Genomic DNA, 21,533 nt, shown 5'->3' with positions numbered 1-21,533 from the left:
TGGGATCCTTAAAAATATTTATACGACTCCTTTCTTTTCAAATTATGCAAGATATACAAATGATCTGAAACTTCTTACTTGAAATAACAATTAACTTGATCTGCTAACTGTTTACCACTACAAAGAATTTGTAGATCACACTGACATATCAGTCAGCAATATAAAGTAAGGTACTGTTATTAAAGTCACAAGATCTAGACCAGAAACTTACCAAGTCTTTCATACCACATATGAGGATTAGAAGAGTAGGGAGTTTTTTGCTTTTAACCACATATTAGTTTGGAAAATCTAGGTTCATGCAATTTGGCTAGTAACTAGGCATCTGATTTCATGAAAGATTTCCCACATCATATGACAGCGAAAGAAAGAAAGAAAGAAAGAAAGAAAGAAAGAAAGAAAGAAAGAAAGAAAGAAAGAAAGAAAGAAAGAAAGAAAGAAAGAAAGAAAGAAAGAAAGAAAGAAAGAAAGAAAGAAAGAAAGAAAGAAAGAAAGAAAGAAAGAAAGCTTCACTGTTTGCATTTATAAATCCTCCAAATGTCCGACTGAAACATTCTTGCATCGTTTACTATCAAAATTCCTCAGAGATTACTATATTATAGCCATATCTAACTCCCCCCCACCCCCCAAAAAAACCCAAAACCAAACCAAAACAAACAAACACAGGACACTTACATCTACTCCTCCAAACAGATCAAATGTGTATGTGTTTGGGTAAGTGGACTCTTGAGCCGGTTTTCTATCATCTGTGACAAATGCCATGGCCTCCACTGAAAGAAGTGGAGAAATTTCCTGTAAGGAAAAACCCACGTGTTCACTCATAAAACTTTCATACTGTAGCGTTTCTGTAACAGCCCTGGATAATCTGGAGGAGCAAACAATTCCTGTGTAATTATTAGGGGGTGTGCGAAACGGGCTGTATTCGATTTGGATTGAATAAGGGGACAGTGATTCGATTAGTTGATTCTGATCACTGTCCTGATTCGATTCGGCCAAATCCAAATCTGAAGATTCGATGCTGATTCAGAGAATCAGCGATTCGGTGATAGATACAACTTAAAATGTTTTTGATATATGCCTCGAGGTACCAGGTGCAGCTCGTGAACGCTGAGCTGGTGGGGCAGATGAAGTGGCTCAGCGATCGGTCATGGGGGGACCTTGGGTGCCCACCCAGACCCAGAAGGCACCAGTCACTGGGGAAGGGAGGGGAGGAGAGGGGAGGGGGGATCCGTGTCACTGTGCACTTCACGGCGGACCTGGAAGTGGACAGAAAGTGATTCTGGTCCACTTCCAGGTCCACCGCCGAGCGCGCTGGGGATTCCCCCGTGCTCCCACGGGACACTCCATCTGCCCTAGCATCTCAGCAATCACAAACCACCTGGTACCTTGAGGTACATACAAAAAAACCATTTAAAGCTGTGTCTATATCCAAATAATCAAATCTCTCCAAATCAATTTCAAGGGTTCCAATTCGATTCAGAGAAATTAAAGGGTCTCCTGATTTGATTCGGATTCTGAGATTCAGCCACCAAATCAGGCCAAATCTCCACCAAATCGAATCAGCCACCAAAGCTTCACACAGCCCTAGTAATTATGTGCTTTTCTATTTATGCTAGTTCACAGATATCATAAGACCCTCCCCTTAATGCCATATAATCAACATGAACATAAAAGGAATTTCAAGGACTGAAGCCAGAATTGGATCAGGTTAAGTTTCTTAACATGCCAAAATACAGATCCTGGTTTTCAATAACAATAGTCGTATTTCAAAATCAGGGACTGAGAACATGTTACCTTAAGGATGTTTTGGCACTGGGAGAAGTCGCTGTTTGGGTGGCTGTTCTCATATAGTTTCTGCAACAGAAGGGGAATTCCATTCCATTTAGCCTGTTTGTCTCTTTCCTTTAACAAGGCCTCTGTGATCTACAAAGAAGGACGAGAAAATATTGGTTTTCTTTTTTTTTTTTTCCTTCTGCCCTTTCCCCAAACTGAATATTACCATCATGCAACTGCACAAACCATCTTCACCACATTTTCAGATTTGGTGAGCTCATTCTGTTTTACCCACTTCACAAAGTCCATGATAATTGAATGGGTGGTTTGAGGTTTTAACTTTAATTTTTAACTACATTTTAAGAAAGAAACTCAAGAATCAGTAGAATACTACATGTAATATTAGTTCTCCCCAAATACAGAATAACAGTACCACAGTCTACCTTTTTTTCCTCTCTGCCCACTTGTGCAAGATTAGCATTTGGCTAATTTTATGCTTAGACCTCTGTGGCCAATCTGTTTTTACTCTCAAGACATCTGTGTTTTGCGACTTCTAGGACATCTAATATGTCTTTCCATATTAATATTAGATTGACTATAAAGTCTCAATAGTTCCACTAAATTTAATCAGTTTGTATTTTCCCCTCCTACTGACATCAGTAAAGCTCCGAGATGTATGCTACTCTCAGCATAAACAGTTTCTTATCTCCTTAATTGAAGGACTACATTGGTTCAAAGTGGAGAGCACATAGCTAAAATTCTCTCTATATAAAGGGCTATATATAGTCTGTCTGTCTGCATGTCTGTTGTGAACGCTTTTGGCCAACTGTGCATGCGCTGCTGAGAGGGTGGGCGGCGATTGGCTGCGCAGGCCCAAGTTTGAGGCGCTGCCGGGGAAGTTTGTGACAGTGTCAAACACACCCCGGCTGCCCAAGCAATGGGCCTTCCTCATGCCTCCTTGCCTGAGGGTGAAGGGGGAGGGGTCACAGTGGCAGTGCCCCTCTGCCACCCATCCCCAACACTCCCCAGAACACCCGGCAGGGAGGGAGGGGAGCAGGGTGGGGGGAGGTGAAGGTGGGGGGTCATGGTGGTAGCTGTTGTTGGGGCTGGGTGGCAAGGAAGCAGGAAGGGGGCCCCGACAACAGCCAGCAAAGAGGAAAAGGCAGCAGGAGAGGGATGCTGCATGACCCCGGGCAGGCATGGGGATGGGGGAGGCAAAGGGGAGGGTCATGGTGGCAGCTGTTGTTAAGGCTGGCCGGCAGGGAAGGAAGGAAGGGAAGGAAAGGAAGAGGGGAGAGGAGCAGGGATCACGGTGGAAGTACACCCCCCCCCCCCCCGGCTGTGACAACAGCTGGTAGGGAGGGGGACAAGCCCTGCTGCAAGGCAGAGGTTGGCGGGGGAAAGGAGCCCCCGCACTGCAGGCGGCAGAGGGAGTCTTTACATGGCTGGCCGCAAAGGGTGAGCACGGGGCAAAGGGGGGGCCATGTAAACACTCCTTGAAATCCATCATTCTTGACACGCAATTAGCTAGTTCTAGTATTATAAAAGCCTTAGTCTGTCTGTCTGTTGTAATGCTTTATTTGCATCCTGATTGGTTATCTGAAACAGCCAAACAGAGAGCTCCAAGAGCATTACAGACAGGAGGTGGTGGCAGCGGAGTGCCGCCATGATGGCAGGGACAGAGCAGCCAGAGCAGGGGGTGCTGGCCAAGGGAGACAGAGGGGATGGCGGGGCAAGCTCCCCCCACCCCTCCCGCTCCTGGGAGATAGCAGCAGCGCGGGGTGGTGAGTGGCAGCGCTCTGTTCCCCCCATACCTCCCACTTGTCATTACTGATGGGCAATTGGCTAGCATATAAATAAAAAACATAGCAGCAGCAGCAAGGGACCAAGAAAAATGACTACTCCCCTACCAGGGCCCCTCAGCCTCTTTACATCTCCTTAGATTTTGTAATATCTCGAATACTATTGAATGTTTTGTTCAGTGGAGTATTGGCTCATCATTTGTCAGGACCTACAGGTAGGGGAAGCCAGCAGTAAAGGTTAGGGTTACAATCTTGGAAAAGGCCTTCAATCCAGAATACCTTATTATTTGCTGTTAAAAAGTCCTTTCTATCTATGCAAGCTTTCTTTAGTCTTATCTTCAGTCTGATATCATAAGACTCTCCTCTCCATATGAATGCAAAAACCTCTCATGTAACAAGAATTATAGAAAAACAGGCTGCTCAAAAATCCGGAACAAAAAATGTCTAATGAAGATGTAAACTTGAACTTGTTGAAGCTCTGTGGCTGTACTGAAGTCAAATGTTTAATAAGGGTTAGATGAGAGAAATTAAGTTCACTGAAGAGTTCAAGGGCCACCAGTTTAAAAAGCCTCCCATTCTTGCCTGCAATTTACCCCTTCCCTAGAGGTAAACTGTTATTAAGGGGCTGAAATCCCACTCTGCTTTCAAATGGTACAGAACACTGATTTTTAAAGACAGAAACTGCTAAATTTGTTAAAATTCAAGCATTGGAACAACTTGAAACAAAAAAGAAAGAGTTTTAAAATCTCTCCAAACTGTGTGTTTAGTGAAACTTAATACACAAGACTTTACAACCAGCATTACTCCTTCATCTTAGCAGTACATTGACAATCTAACTCAATACTTATGACTATTTAAAAACACCTATCAGCACCTCTTGAAATCTCTGACCTATACATTTTTATCTAAGCTTCTACTGGTACCAAAAGGAGTAAATAAACCGTTCTTCCCTCCAAAAAACAGAAGACAGCAAAGCAAAGACACTGACTTATACACAGACCTTAAAAACCCAAAGCCCAAAATCCAGCTTGTTCCCACCTCTTCAGATGCTCAGAGAAAGATAACCTTCATATTGAAGCCTGGTCAGAAGATAAGAAACTCTGTACCAGTAAGGCAATTGTAGAGAAAATGAATTCCAAAGCTAACAGCCTCTTACATATAACCTTGCCAATGGGTCCTTGATTTGTAGACTGGTGTCTTCCAGAGTAGGTGACCGAGCAAGCACAGGCCTACACTGAAACCAATGGCATTTCTTTGTCCATCTGTATGAATACAGTAATTCTTGAGAAATGCATCTGGCCAATCCAGAAAAGGTTCTTTGGGTAAATCTGATGATATCTTTTATTAGAAAAAAAAATTCTTAGCAAGCTTTTGGGTTTAAAAACCCTTTGTCAGGCTGGGAAGCATCTGCAGGTGGTATATGCTCCTCCTGGAGAGAATGACTAGTAAAGATGCCAGAGACTGATATGCATACAAGAAAGCTGGTCAATTGAAATGTAAATTGAGAAGTCAGTGGGTTCCAACTATTTAGTTGGTCTAATAAAAGATATCAGATTTACCCAAAGAACTTTGTCTGCCTAGGTTTTTAAACCAACCTACAACCTATACCCCTGTAACATGGAAGATATCGAATTTTGCCGTTTGAAATGGAAACTGTACAACATGAAAAAGAAAGAAGCCAAACTCAACAGCGACATATATTTTTTAACCCTATGCAAGAAACACAACATTATTCCCAGAGGACTAAACATCCATATTCCTCCGACTACTACACACAACTCCAAATATGCTTCACAGCTATGCAGGAGAACTTCAGAGAAAAATAGAAATCTTCTTCTTTACATAATCTACTCCAAAAGAGACCAACTCAAGAAGGAAATCAATGCATGATACAACCTAAGAGAAAAATCCAGACATCTTCCCTAATATTATACAAGTAGCAAATTGGCTGCCAAGAACGATGAGGAGAGGCAGGCAGGGGCGGAGCCCCGCGTCCAGCGCTGCGCCACTGCCCCCCCCCTCCCCCCACCCCGAGCTCCAGTTCTGGCCCTGCTATACCCCCCCAGGCACTCCGGATCTGGCTCATGTCCACCTTCCTCCTTTCCTGCCCACCTCCTCCCCCTTCCTGCCAGCTGTTCTGGGGAGCGTCAGGGCCAGGTGGTGGGGGGGCAAGAGGGTGCTACCGCCATGATCCCCCCCCTTCACCCTCAGGCAAAAAGGCATGGGGAAGCCCCACTGCTTGGGAGGCTGGGGCGTCTTTGCCGCCGCCACAAACTTCCCCAGCAGCGGCTCAAACATAGGCCCGTGCAGCCTGGGCCACACAGGCAATCACTGCCCACCCTCTCGGAGGCACATGTGCAGTTACCCAAAAGTGTTACGAACAGACACGCACACAGACAGACTATGCCTTTTATTATATTAGAATAGATGCAATGAAATGACAAAAAATTTTCTACAACATCCATTTAACATAAAAAAAAGAAATGGAACAAACTACTCCAGGAACAACTTTCCCAGCCACAAAACAACCATCAGAGAAACAACACCAACCTTACAACATTCCAGCCTCAGACTTGATGAAAATGAAAGCAGCGACCATCCCTCAAATATCAATCTTTCCACGTACACACTTACCAAAACTCAGAAATCTGTCCTTTCTAAAGGCCTAAATTTCTGTCCAGAAAAATACCCTAATACAATACTTCAATGTGGAAAACTAGAAGAATTCTTCCAATGCCTCTGCCTCAAGGAATATTTCCACAACCAAAATGAATCCACTTTCAATGACAACTCATCCTCTGACAACACTAAGGATAATATCAACCCCAAAAAACCCCATCAGATTGGACACCTCACAGTGGATGAAACTCTAACCTTGACTGCTATATTGGCTGCTTCAGGCAAAGAATGAACAATGAAATAATCAATAACACATGCCACCATAACAACCTTTCCCTATCAGAAAGAAAGGCCATAGAATCTCTAAGATCTAACAACCAAATAGCAACAAAACTGGCAGATAAAGGAGAAGCCACAGTTATCCTTAACCATGAAGACTACATAAAAGAAGGCAACAGATAACTCTCTGACACCACCTACTACCAAGAACTACAGGAAGATCCTACTCCCCTTTTTACCTCGAAACTCAAAAATACCATCAAATCATTTCCATCAGAACTACAAGAAAAACTACAGACCTTGATCCCCCCACTACCTAATCCAGGGACTTCTGACATGCTCCCTAAAATCCACAAATAAGGGAACCCTGGCAGACCTATCATATCCAACCACGGAATCCTAACTGAGGAAATATCAGGTTTCGGCGAATCACTCGTAAAACCACTTGTCACACAAAGGGCGAGTTTTTTCCAAGACACTATACACTTTCTACAAAAACTTAAAAACACAGACCACCTTCCCAGCAACACCCTCTTAGCCGCTATGGATGTGACCGGCTTATATACCAACATCCCACACCAGGATGGCATCCAAGCGTGCCTTACATACCTACAAGAGCAAGATATCAACTCAGAGTACAGACCCAAAGATATTACTGACCTTACACACTTCATCCTCACACACAACAATTTCATTTTTAATAACCAACACTTCCTCTAGACCACGGGCACAGCTATGGGCACCAAAATAGCCCCACGGTATGCCAACCTTTTTATGAGTCACCTAGAAGAATTCCTCACAGGCTGCACCATCAAACCCTTGCTATACTTAAGATATATCAATGACATCATCATTTGGACTGAAAACCTGCATTCTGTGATTGAGTTCCAACAGAAATTCAACAATCACCACCGCTCCATCCGACTATCTCTTGAACATTCCAGCATCAACATCTCCTTTTTAGACATGATGATTGGTATCCAGAATGGTAAGATACAGACCATGTTATACAAGAAACCCACCAACCAACATACATATCTGCACAGAACAAGCAATCAGCCTAAACACACCAAGAAACCTATGATATACAGCCAAGCCCTCAGATACCATTGAATTTGCTCTGAGAACACCTGGGATTGCCACCTCACAAATCTTAAAAAGGCTTTGACTAAACAAGGACGACCCTCCAGAGAGACTGATTGCACATTTGAAAGAGTCACCAGGATATCACATGAAAAACTGCTGCAGGACAGTAAAACCCCCACAAATTGCACACCGCTGGTTATGACATATCACCCCTCCCTTAAACCTACACAGAAAATCCTCAAACAATTGCAACCCATACTAGAAGGAAACCCAATTCTTAAAGAGATCTCAAAACCACCCATCCTAGCCTTCAAACAAGCACTGAACCTTGCTAACCTCATCACTAGAAGCAAACTTCCTACAGCACAAAGCACACCAAATGGATCAAGACCATACCATGACAAGAAATGCAAAACCTGCCAACATATCTCCATCACCCCCAAAATTACTACACCCACAACAGAACCATAACCATTCCTGGATCTTACAGCTGCACCTGCAGAAATGTAATACATCTCATTCAATGCACCAAATGCCCTGATGGAAAATACATAGGAGAGACCAAACAACAACTGAGCACCAGAATGAACACACACTGGAAATCCATTAAAGACAAGAATGCCCAGTTACCAGTGGGGGCACATTTCTCACAAGAAAACCACTCTCTCTCTCCAATCTCTCAGTTCTAATCCTCAAAGGGAATTTACAAAACAGTTTTCATAGATGGGCCTAAGAACTTCACTTCATCAACATCCTGGATACAAAAAATCATGGACTAAATTTAGATATTGGATTTCTGGCACATTATAACCTGTCTGACATCTGACTCCCCAGGTACCCCTCCACTATTTACCTGCTACACATTCATCCCCCTTCCCCTGCTCCCCCTCCCCGTGTCTCACCTACTGACAATTTACATCTTCACTGACTGGCTTTCTTGCATGCATACCAGCCTCTGGCCTCTTTACTATTCATTCCATCCAGGAAGAGCACACACCAACTGCAGATGCCTCAGCAGTCTGACAAAGGGTATTTAAACCCGAAAGCCTGCTAAGAAGAATTTTTCCAACTATTTAGTTAGTCTAATAAAAGATATCTGATTTACCCAAAGAATCGTGTCTGCCTATGTCCTTAGATCAACACAGCTACAACCTACACCTCTGGTCAATCCAGAATTTCTACATGGTTTAGATAGGGATGATCCCACTTTGAGCAGGGGGCTGGACTAGATGACTTCCTGAGGTCCCTTCCAGGCCAACTTTCCATAATTTAAAAGCAAAGCTTTACTGATTTTTGTGAAAGTTATAAAAATCAAGGTCCTCCCCACAAAGGAATGTTTTCTGCAGTGGATAAAGGAGAAACAGAGGCTTTGAGAAGGCCGCAAGAATTTTAATAAGGATTGGCAGCCCAAAATTAGACACCCAAAGAAAACAAGCTTTCAGTTCAAATTAGTGGGATGAAAGATTATCAGCCGGGTTTAGGTATTTCACAACGTGGGACTTGATCAGTAGGGAAAGGAATGCTGAAACGTACATACTAACTGTGCCAAATGCTTGTGCAGCAATGGAACAGATTTACATTTCAATAGTGGAAAGCCTTCTACATATTCTCATTGCAAATACTTCCATTTCCATGAAGGATGCATAAAATGTATTTGTTGAAGAGAATGTGGGATGCAACAAATCTCAACATCACTCAAGTCTATCCAGTCTTTGGTTGGTCTCTTCTGCCTTCCTGCTATAGCCAAAGTTCTACTAAAAGGCAAAGGAAGGAAGAAACAATCTTAGAAAGACAGCACAACACATCATAATGATATAAGTAAGCAATGGATATAAGTAAGCAAATCTAAGACACCACTCTGATAGAACAATGTTTTTCTTATACATCATCTCTATTAGTAGAGCCTTGAAACCATGGAAGCCAATCCTACATGGTCTTTGGCTTCTCTTTTTGTGAATAATCAATTCCTTTGTTCTGCTCTTGACCTTGCATTACTTACCTGAGACTTATCTGTTGGTAGCAGATTCCATGGCTATTGGGAAGACTACCTATAGTTCTAGCCATTACATTTAAAATATTATAGTTTTGAAGACATACACAAGCATGTATAGGCAACTTTAATACTGGGATTTCTTAATTTCTTAATAAGTATGCATCACCATGAAATCATTCATTGCAGGATCACAATTATTTTCCTCACAGTATCCATTTCATTTAGTTCACAGGACAGAACATGTTTAGAGGCTCAGTCTACAAACACTTAGGCACATATGTAATTCTATTAGTGCTGGCCAACAGAGCACCTGAAGGAGACAGACTGTAAGCACAGGAAAAACAGCTTCACTCCTTCCAGTTCATGCCCAGCACTATTGTGGCTCCCAGGGTGGCAGGTGAAGCAACTGCAAGAAGTCTTGCTCAGTCGCAAGATAAAGTATGTTCAACTGCTCTATGAAGATGGTGTATTCACAGCTCAGCACACAGGAGCTGAAAGGCAAGGGTGGGCAATTATTTGGGCTGGAGGGCCACTTAGGGAGTTTTGGTGAGATGTTGTGGGCCAAGTCAACACCCCCACTCCCCAGCTCATGGCCCCAGAAGCCTGGGTTCTGTATGTGTGGGTGTGTGCGCACATGCATGCTCCGCCCCCCCTGAAACAAACACAACTCCAGGCATCCACAGAATGTGCATGTGGGCGTGCACACGCATACATGCACAGAACACGGGCATCTGGTGCATAACTGGACCACCACTGACTTTCATGCGGTCAGCGTGTATAATACCGCATCTTGTGCAACTCTCCATTCCCTGGGGTGATGGAGAGCAGGTGCCATGCGCCTGTGGTCCCTGATTTCGTCATCAGCAACATCATCACCCCCCAAATCCTCATTCAGGCCCTGCTTAGCCGGTCCTCCCCTGACTCATGAGCCCTATGGGAGGCAAGTGAACCACTGGAATAAACACTTCAGCTTTGGAGCATGTCGACTACGGACCAGATATGCCCCAGGGAATTATGCATCCACACAATTTTGCATGGAAAATGTATGACTGTGCATAATTACAAAATACAGCACAATTCCCCGGGGTGTAGCTGGTGAGTGGGAAGGGGACCTCCTGCCTGCAAGGGTGGACATGGGGGTACGTGTGGAGGTACTGGGTGGGTGTGGGCCCCCCACCCCATGGTACGTAGCCACTGCTGCTAGTGGCAGCAGCAGATGGCAGGCCCTCAAGGCACTCTTGGCCATGGGAGGCAGAGCCCCCGGCACCGTGTGGCTGCAGCTGAGTGCCTGGGGCTGTACATGGTTCCCACCTGCAGTGCCGTGAGCCCCACACGCTGGCACAGAGCCAGCCCAGTCTGGCCTGAAGGTGCCTGCCAGCAGGATGAATCGGGATGGTTCTGTGCTGCCACACACACCTCCCAGGATTCGGAGCTGCGTGCCACTGGGGGCTCTGCCTGCTGCAGCCAGGAGTGCCCCAAGGGCTTGCCAGTGGTGGGGACTGTGCAGGGGAGGTGTGTGGCAGTGGTGGCTGTGCGCAGCAGGGTGGGATGGCATGTGGTGGCAGGGGCTGTGCTGGGGAGGGAGGGGGAGGTAGAAGGGCTGTGCACAGGGGGGACATGTGGCAGGTGGGCTGTGCATGGGGGCAGCAGGGACTTTACTGGGGAGCATGTGGTGGTGGGGGCCATGCACAGGGGTGATGTGTGGCAGCAAGGGCTGTGCTGGGGGTATATGGTGGGGGAGCTGCGAGTTGTGTATGGGGAGGCATTTGGCAGGGGGCTGTGTACAGGGGCAGTATGTAGTGGTGGGGGCTGTACTGGGGGCGGCTTTGCATGGGGAAGCCCATACTCTCCCACACCCACACCTTCACAACCCCCTCACCATACAAACACACATCACTCACCCTGCAACCACACCCCATACCTCCTCCACATACAAGTACCTGTATATATTTCTAAAGGTTAAAATAGTAGTATATTTAGTTAGAATTTGTAAAAAAAAAATGTAATTAATTTTGAATAATTTTGAATTTTTCTCCACATAATTCCCTAGGGCAGTGGTTGCCAATCTGTGGTATAGGTACCACCAGTGGTACACAGACAACCTGTCAGTGGTACGTGTTAACAGATTTGTTATAATTACTTTATGTGACAAAAATTTGCTGGTGGTACTTAAGGTTATATCATTTTAAATTGGTGGTATGCAATCTGTCAGAGTTTGGGAACCACAGCCCTAGACTGTAACCAGGCCTGGCACCACAAGCACATGCAGCACAGGGATGGGGGAGAGGGCAAGCCCCCTGCCGATGTGTATGGTCCCAGTTCGACACCATGGCAGGCTGTTGAGATCTCTGAAGCCCTGGCTAACTGCCTCCTCACCTGCGTGGACTGGAAGCCTGCCACAGGCTCCTCTGGCCCTACATCATGAGTACTGCTGCCAACAATCCAGGCTGTCTAGGCACTGCCCCCCTTCCCCTCTCCCTCCAAGACCCCTCCCCCACCCAGGGGCACACACTAGGGTGCGGGGGAATGAGGCACCAGGAAAAACCATGCCTCAGTTTAAAAAGTTGCGGTTGCCAAACTTTTCTTATGTTTAATGAAGGAAATCTATTGAACACTGTCCATATCTCAGCTGTCCAATTAACACAAAACAGCAAACCTTTGGCAATGGAGGGAGGGCGGGAATGGGGGTGGGGTTTGAGAACAAGATGACAGAACCTGGAAGGGGGTTTGGGGTCAGGAGAAATGCTGCAGGGCCTGAACTCAACAAACATGAAACCCTTCCCCTTGGAAGGGAGGTATGGGGTAGGGAGGCAGCTTTTCATCTGGCACCCTACTTTCAGGGATCTGGAGTCAAGACCTGGGACTTCTCCATGTGGACAGCTGCTTGATCCCAGACACAGTGTCTTATAGATTTCATAGACATTAGGGCTGGAAGGAACCTTGGAAGATCACTGAGTCCAGCCTCCTGCCTCAGGGGCAGGAAGTCAGCTGGGGTCATAGGATCTCAGCAAGAAAAACATCCAGGTTTTTCTTGAAGGTGTTCAAAGCAGGCGCTTGAACAACCTCCAGCAGCAGGCTATTCCAGACCTTGAGGGCTCGGACAGTAAAGAAGTTCTTCCTTATGTCCAACATGAAATGGTCTTGCAGGAGTTTATAACTGTTTGACCTTGTCATCCCTTGAAGCGCTCTAGTGAACAAACATTCCTGCAGATCCTGGTGAACACCCCTTATAAACTTATAGGTGGCCACCAGATCACCCCTGAGCCTGCGCTTTTCCAGGCTGAAGAGTCCCATAGCTCTCAGCCTCTTGTCATAAGGTCTGTTTTCCTGACCTCTGATCATGCGCGTGGCTCTCCTCTGCAATCTCTCAAGCTTCTCCACATCTTTTTTGAATTGTGGGGCCCAAAACTGGATGCAGTACTCCAACTGCAGCCTCACCAAGGTACAACAGGAGAATGACGTCCTGGGATTTGTCTGAGAAGCATCTATGGATGCAAGCCAGGGTTTTGCTCACTTTACTAGCCGCAGCATCATATTGAAGGCTCATGTTCACCTTGTGGTCAATCCTGACCCCCACGTTCCTCTCGTCCATAGTGCTAGTCAGCGTAGCACTGCCGAGCCTATAAACATGCTGCACGCTTTTCCTCCCAAGGTGGAGAACCTTGCACTTTTCAGTGTTAAACACCATCAAGTTCTCGTCCGCCCATTTCCTGAGCCTGTCAAGGTCAGCCTGGATCACCCCTCCCCGTCCTCAGGTGTGGATGCTTTACCCCAAAGTTTGGAATCATCAGCGAACTCGGCCAGTCTGCTTCTGATACCAATGTCTACATCATTAAGGAAGAGGTTGAACAGTATAGGTCCAAGGACAGAGCCTTGTGGGACCCCACTGGTCACAGGGCACCATGACGATTGACTTCTGTCAACCACCACCCTCTGGGTCCAACCACGGAGCCAATTTCCCAACCAGCAGATCATGGTGGACCTGAGGCCACAGTTGGCCAGTTTTGCCAAGAGGTGACCATGGGATACCAGATTGAAGACTTTTTTTAAAGTCAAGATATATGACATCAATCTCTTCCCCTTTGTCCAGGTGATAGGTCACCTGGTCATAAAAGGAAATGAGATTGGTCAAGCATGACCTACCTGCAACAAACCTGTGCTGGCTGTTCCTCAGGGTGTTGCCATCAGCCAGTCCATTAAGAATGGCCTCTTTGATAATCTTTTCTAAGACCTTCCCCAGGATACAGGTCAGGCTGATGGGCCTGTAGTTTGCCAGATCCACTTTCCTCCCTTTTTTGAAGATAGGCACCACATTGGCCTTCTTCCAATCATCAGGCACTTCACCAGACTGTCAGGAGCTCTCGAAGATCCGTGCCAGGGGCTGAGCTATGATGCAGGCCAACTCCTTGAGTACTCTGGGGTGTAAATTGTCAGGGCTGGCTGACTTGATGGTGTCCAGCCTCTCAAGGTGTTCCTTCACAAGGTCAGCATTGATGGAGGGCAAGGAACCACCCTCACCCTGTCCCACAGTGGGTAGGGACGTCCCATGGGACTTGTGAAAGACCAACGCAAATACCCATTTAGTAAGTTGGCTTTTTCCTGGGCGTTGGTCGTCAGTTCTCCCATCTGGTTTAGCAGGGGTCCAATGTTGTCCTTGCTTTTCCTCTGGCTCCCTACATATCTCAAAAAGGACTTTTTATTGTCCTTGATACTTGTAGCCAGTTGGAGTTCCATCACAGCCTTGGCTTTCCTGGTTTGCTCCCTGCAGGTCCGGATCAGTGAAGTATATTTCTCCATGGAGGTGGATCCTGTCTTCCATCCTTTGTAGGTTTGTCTTTTTAGACAGCTGTGGGCCAGGAAGCATTGCTGCAGCAGCCACCAAAGACTGCTGGCCCCCGCACAAGGGACCCCCTCCCCCCAATCCCTTGGCCCCCAAGGCCATGTCTTCCCCTTCAAGACCACAAACCCACAGCCCTTACCAACGCCTGGGGCTTATGTCAGGCAGCCAGGCCAAGCCAAGGCTATACTGTTCCCCTGCAGTGGGACCCAGGTCACAAGTGGGGCCACAGGGAGTGGAACAGCTCCCCCCACCTGCCCACTCGCCTGCTGTGCCTCCTGTCGGGGGCTGGAAGAGCTGGGGTCACCAGGCTGTGCTGCCAGAAGCTCCCACAGATTGCCCCAACCCCATCCCCTCCTTCTGAGCACTACTGCACCCCTTCAAAGCTGGCCTGGAACCGCTTGGGAGGCCTGAGCCTAGGGGGCGACCAGCCATGGTACAGAACTGCATACGCTGACTCTTTATCCTAGAGCTGCGACTGTCAGCTCTGCTGTGCCATGGAGCATCTTCTCCAAACAGTGGGTAGCCATCTGGAGCCCCCGGGGACATGCGACTTGGCAGCCTAGGTGTAAGCACCCCTCAGCCTGTCCATTTCCTCATGGACGTTCCAATTCATTCCTCTTGCTGGTCTCACAGCCCCTGGCAATACGAGTCTGCAATGTGAAGCCTGAGCTCAGAAGCTGCAACCGGAACTCATAATGTCTCTTCTAGGGCTGTGCAAATGATGGCAGCTGTTTCATTTCGGAGATGTTTCGGGCTGTTTTGGCACCTGAAACACTGAATCAGAATCAAAACAGAAGGCTCTGAAACAAAATGAGGCATCTGAAACGTTTCAGAAATGTTTCAGAAAATTTTGCAGGGAAACAGCTATACGCTGCTGCCCTGCCACGTGACCTGGCTCTGAAGGGAGCAGAGACCCACACCAGGGGTCTCCTCACCACCACTGCCCACCCCGCGCTGTCCCGGTGACTATTAGCTATCTGACCAGTGAGGAAGAAGACGGGGGTTCAAATCTGCACTGAATGAGAACAAAGGTCATGGAAGGTATCATCTTCCCTCCAAAATTAATACATGAATAAATAAAGGGATGGCACATATTTAGGATCCAACTCAGATACCCTTATTTTACACCTCTTTAGTGTAGTGGATTCTATTAGTGGGATGTTATGAATTTCAACCCCAAACTGGATTTACCAAATTTTATTAATTTCATTTTTTCACTTTCACCTTTTCTTTCCCCATCCTTTACCGGCACTGTACAAAGTCCCTGTTTGGAGGAGATTTCAATAGACATATAGATGTCACAAGCGAGGAGGCACAAGGCAACACAATGTAAAGAAATTGTTTTACCTTACTACAAATTCATTTTAAAAAGGTGATTGTGAAAGCGTGTATGAGACAGATAAGGAGAGATCATCTCTTTTCATTACTTTCCATTATCCAGAGCTGTAACCTTTCAAGAATAGACATAAACAGAACTATTCTAATGTACAAAACCATATGCCAGGTTCAGATCCAAGACTCTAATGTAAACACTTCCCCCATGTACCCAAATTAAAATTTCGTATTTTAGGTTTCATCCTCTCTCTACATGAAAGGGATTTTGAATGAACTGAGAAGGTCCAGAGAGTTTTTGGTTAGAAGTTGAGAACTAATCTAAGTCTCAGGGAAAAACAAACTTGATTTGAACAAGAAACTTGTTGTATCAGGACATTACAAAGTACTTCCAAGTGTAAGCAGCTGCTTACTGCATCAGATGCATCTGGAATCACTTTGGAGAATGCAACATGGAGAGAGTAAATATTATGGATTGTAGATACTGAAAACAAGAAATAGTTTACTTTTTATTTTTTCCCCACAAAATCCATTGGATGGAGAAAGAAAGTGGAGTGCTATTAAAATATTTCAGGCAAGATTTAGCTTCCTAATTTACACACACACACACATAATTGGCTCTTATTTTCTTTACAGATGTATAGAGCTTCACCTGATCAGCCTTAATTAGCTTAATTCACCTCTATAATTGCCATCTTCCTTCCCCCAAACTTCAGAATTTTTTAATATTTGTAACTGCTCTTAATGATTACCCAGCTGGGGATACAATTTTCCCCAACTCAGGCACTTTCTCTACTTCACTGTTAGGAGAAGGACAAGGGCAAGCTAGAGATGTACTTTATAGAGCAAACAGTACAGTACAAAGATCCAATCCTGTTCCACTTGAAATCAAGGGAAAGTTATCCCAATTTCAGATTTGTGTTACTACATTTCAACAACTTGTGTGCGACTGAAGGACTGAGAGAGAAACTTAAAAAAAAAAAAAAAGGAAAACTTTTGCAAAGCAGTTGAGATGACAATGAAGTCAGATGACATTTCAAACTTTTAAACAGTTTTCTACAAAAATCAGCTGAACAAATCACAGTGAAATCTGCACTGATGGAACTGTAGCAATGAATGAAAAGCATTCTGGGTGTTGCGCAGAAAATGAAAGCCATTCTGCCTCACACTATTTGGACAGTTTTTTACACCGAGAGACACTTGCTACTAAAGATATTGAACCAAGGTTTCGCAGCGTAGCAAACACAGCCGTAAGTTAAAACCAGAGCAACACACTCCAAGTACTTTGCTGCACTCCATGAGGAAGTGGGAGCAGAGCATTATTCCCTGGTCATGCAAACAGAGGTGAGATAGCTATCTTAAGGCAGAATGCTTACTCATATATATAATCTAAAAAAGGAGTTACGTAATTTCTTAGCAGACAGGAAACCTGAACTTGCCAGAGTGCTGAAAGATGTTTAGCTGGCAAAACTGGGTTACCTTGCAGATATATTCAGTGAAATGAACAAGCTGAATAAAACCATGCAAGGTGGGAGCACTTATTTTATTGCCCAGCATGAAAGAATTGAGGCATTCAAAAGAAAGCTACAACTCTGTAAAGTTTGTGTCTGTGGGGACACTACTGATATATCTGAGCTCTTACATTCTTTCACTGAGAAATGAAACACTGACTTTGACATAATTAAAACTCAGCTAGCAAATCTGTCTGTCTGCTCAACAAATTTAATGCTTATTTTCCCAAACTTACAATGGAACAAGCCACTACACACATGTGGATTATAAACCCCTTTACTGAGAACACAGAAGCTAAATATCCATCCACTGTCCCATCAAAACTACTGGAAGAGCTCATTGACATTTCATCACAGAGCTCCCTCAGAAACAGGTTCAATGGAATGCCGCTGGAGATACTGTGTTGCGAGTGTTCAGATGAATAAAACACTGCATCTTCTGCAGCGCTGAAAGTCTTGATGCCATTTAATACAACCTACTTATGTGAAGCTGAATTTTCAGCCATGACATCTGTGAAGTACTGAGCCAGGATGAACACTAACCATGATATGTGCGTGTGCTTTATACCTCCATGTTTTGACAAAACTGTTGCTCAGCACCAGCAACAAGTTTCACACTGAGCAGGTGGTCTATACATCCATTTATGCCAGCTTAAATTTACTGCACAGTAAGCAGGAAGGCTGACATCTACACATGTAGGAATTAAAGTGCATTAATGCCTAACTTTAGTCCCAAGTCAGTCCACACACAGTGTTATTGAGCAGTAAGGTGTCTACACATGCACTACTGCCCAGTAACTAATCAGGTGTAAATTTGATATCTGCATGATGCAAGTGTGAGATGTGTGTCCGTACTGCACAGTAATTTCAGTTACTGTGCAGTAAATGCACATATTTAGACGTGACCAGTGAGTAAAACAAAAGTACTCATCAAATATATATAAAATTAGGAAAATGGAAGCTTCAATAATAAAAGATTTATATGGGTTCTACAAATATGAATAATTGATATAACCAGAATGATAATATATCCATCCAGGTGAAACATCATGATAATTTATGTCAATTGTCATTTTTTGTATTTACATTGTTCTTGTCTTTTTATATTATGCCATATATGCATGTGCTTAATTGTATAACTATCAATTTAACATCTTTTAACCTATTAGATATGCAGAAAAAGTTGTTGTGACACGGGTAGGTCGTGGAGTTTTTATAGTATGCTGGGGGAGGGCAGGCCTCAGGAAGAAAGACGTTGAGAACTCCTGAATTAGACCACTTCAGAAAACACACACACACAATGGGAGTGTTATTGCCCTGCGAACAAACACCTTTTAAAACCTTCCAAAAATTTCATGGTAAACTGGTATTGTCCTAGACCTGCGGGTCAGGGCTCGACTGCCTGTCCTGAAAACAAAAAAGGCCTCCAATTAACTGAAACTGTGGCTAATAATGTTAGGACTCCATCTACTTGGGCAATTAAAAAACAACTGATGGGATACTGACATAGTAGCAAATGCTTGGTGATCTTAAGTCATCCTTTCTGGGGTATAAGCCACCAAATGGGACAACCTGACTGCCTCTAACTTCAGGAGGATGTCCTTGTTGGTCTCTTGGCTTCTAAAATTCTTTATAGATTTTAGGGAATCTACAGGACTCATAAGGTAAAATAAATTAATCATTGCTTCTTTTGCAGCCAGCAGATTGGGAAGGCAGGGAAAAAATCCTCTCTTCCCATTAAAGAATGCAAGCTGTTTCCTAGGGGGAACATCACAGATCAGGGACAGGCAAACTACGGCCCAACAGGCACTTAAATCCAGCAAGCAGGGCCTCAAATGATTGTACCCTACCCAGCGCACATTTCTCACTCCCACGCTCATGCAGAGAAGGGCCTGGGGCCAGCCAGAATAAAAGATGTGGGTTATTCAGAAAATGTTGAATTGGAAAACTTTCCAGAAAAATTTCCAATGCCTTAAACAGAGCGTGATCTGATTTAGCTTAACATTCCTTATGTTTAGCCTAAGTTTCCTTTGCCTGCCCACAGCACATCCTGCCCTGATCCTGGGAGCGGGCACAGAAACACCCTCCCACTCCTGCCATTCAGACTCTTTGCGTCTCGCTGCCCTCATGGCTCTGCAGGCAGGGGTAGCTGCAACACCTCCTCTCCATTGGCTATTGGCCAATGTCAGCAGCCAATCAGGCAGAGATGTGGGGTTTCTGGAAATTTTTTATTGGAAAATTTTCTGGAAAGTTTTCCAATGCCTAAATAGAACATGATCTGATTTTAGCATGTCTGTTTTTTTTTAGCTCATTTATTTTTATTTATGCTATATGACTGATTTATTGAACAAAACTAAAAACGTACCCCCATGTTAATTTTATAGCCACAAGTATTTGAACTGAAATATTTGATTAGGAAAGAAGTTAAATACAGTACACTTAACGTGTCTTAAATGTTATATTCACACAAATTCAAAGCTTTATGTGGAAAGAAATTATTTTTATTGGAATACTTGTAAACATGTAAAGACAATACACAATAACATGTACTGCCCTTACATTGTTTGTTTAAACTTAAGAAAAAAACCGAAGGCACTGAAAACTGTTAACACACTAATTTTAGCACACCCAAAGAACTGGGCATGATATGCCGTGGTTGTCCACTCATCTACTTCAACAGAATTTAACTCTCTTCCACTGAGGTCACTGCAGCACCTCCGGTTTCACGGTCACCATCTGTAGAATCACTTGCACTACTTATTAGTTCCATTTCAAAATCAGACTGAGGCAAATCTGATTCAGAACTACTTGAACCACATTCTCTTTAGCTAAAGGGTGGTTTTACCAATGAGTCTATGGGCAAGGGCAGCTTAACATCACACTGCATCTTCTTCACTAATTGTGCTTCTGACTGATTCTCCAGAAGCAAGAGATTTTGAGAAATAGAAACAAGCTTGACGGTGCATTCATTTGTTAGTCTGTTCCTCATTTTTGTCTTGATTGAGCTGAAAGCCTTCCAGTTCCGTTCGCAAGAAGCTGCTGCTGGTGGAATGCTTGGGATGCTTACAGCAATCCTGGACAACAGTCGGGTGTTATGGTATCCCTTCCATCATGTGAGAGGAGACATTCTCTGCTGCTTGCTAAATGATGGTTTTGCGCCAAAGTTTTTCTTTTGCGCGGTACTCGGCAATATCTGTCATCACGGCTATTTCGTCGATGTTGGGGATTGTAATTGTATCGAGAGCAGTAGATAATTCATCTTCTGATAAATGTTGTCCCCTGTCTTGAGGATCCAAAAGGTTTGCTGCCAGATGAACTGGATGTTAGCAAAACTCAGATCTCTTAGTAAACATTTGTTTTACTACTTCTTCTTTGGATAGAGGTGAAGAAGGCAAAAGCTCAATTAGATTTTCACTCAGTTGTCTGAATATCTCTGGAATACTTGAAAGGCTTAGTGTATCTCCTTCAAGTTTCTTGATAGCCACTGAAACTGGTAGTAGCAAATTGGACGCTCCTTGAACTTGAACCCAGAACATATTGTTGTCAAGAATCTGCTTCCGAATGTTCACGGGAATAATCTGGGATACCGTGTCATCTATTGAAGCACACTGCAAACAGTTCGTTATGCACAGCAAACTATGTGAACACTTTGAAGCCAAGCCCCATCTAGTTTCTCCTGGCAAGAGAAGTACACTTTCCTTCCCCTGCTTCTCTTTCTGTAACTTCTTCGAAGTCTGATTAGCAACATGATGATTGTTGAATACCTTCACAATCACTTTGCAGTTTGCCAATATTGTTTTCACTGTATTCACATTTACTATGTCCTTTGCCAGAAGATTCATCCCATGGGCAAGACAGCCATACACTATTAAATGAGGATAATTTGCCTTTAATATTTGCCAGGGAGCTTTCATGTTCCTTGCAGTATCAGTTACAAGGGCTTGTACCCTGGAGGGGCCTGCACTTTCAGTCTCTTCACTCAGTAATTTGGCTATGTATTCACCTGTATGACAAGAAGATTTGGTAGCACTTACGTTCAGGAATGCTGGTTCAGGTGTTACTAACATAATGTTTAATAAAGGATTTCCTTGTAGATCAGTCCATCCATCTGATATCAGAGTCAATGATTCTGCCTGACCGATCCTTCGAATAACCACTGTTTGAACTCTGTCATACTCTCTATCTAAGAAAGAATGTGATAGGCAATAACGTGATGGTAACTTATATGATGGGCAAATTAGTTTGTAATGTTCCTTCCAGTATAGGTTTTCAGTTATGGAAAGAGGTGTACCACTTGCAAA

General features: G+C 44.4%; 1 protein-coding gene across 6 annotated transcripts in view; it reads right to left on the bottom strand.

The window, feature by feature from the left end:
* TRPC4AP (transient receptor potential cation channel subfamily C member 4 associated protein) overlaps nt 1-21,533 on the bottom strand; it is an 89,929-nt gene that overhangs the window by 42,170 nt on the left and 26,226 nt on the right. For 4 of the 6 annotated variants that reach the window (XM_059733262.1, XM_059733264.1, XM_059733263.1 and 1 more), the window contains 2 exons: nt 1,792-1,920; nt 673-789 (listed from right to left, as the gene is read on the bottom strand). In XM_059733262.1, the coding sequence (XP_059589245.1) occupies nt 673-759 (87 nt within the window). In that variant the 5' untranslated portion in view covers nt 760-789; nt 1,792-1,920. Of the gene's footprint in view, nt 1-672; nt 790-1,791; nt 1,921-9,134; nt 9,311-21,533 lie in introns of all 6 variants that reach the window. The other 2 variants (XM_019490209.2, XM_059733265.1) reach the window with 2 other exon arrangements.

This window comes from Alligator mississippiensis, chromosome 9, assembly GCF_030867095.1.
Source record: "Alligator mississippiensis isolate rAllMis1 chromosome 9, rAllMis1, whole genome shotgun sequence".
Lineage (NCBI taxonomy): Eukaryota > Metazoa > Chordata > Crocodylia > Alligatoridae > Alligator > Alligator mississippiensis.
The sequence above is the reverse complement of the archived record's forward strand: the minus strand, read 5'-3'. Positions and strand labels throughout refer to the sequence as shown.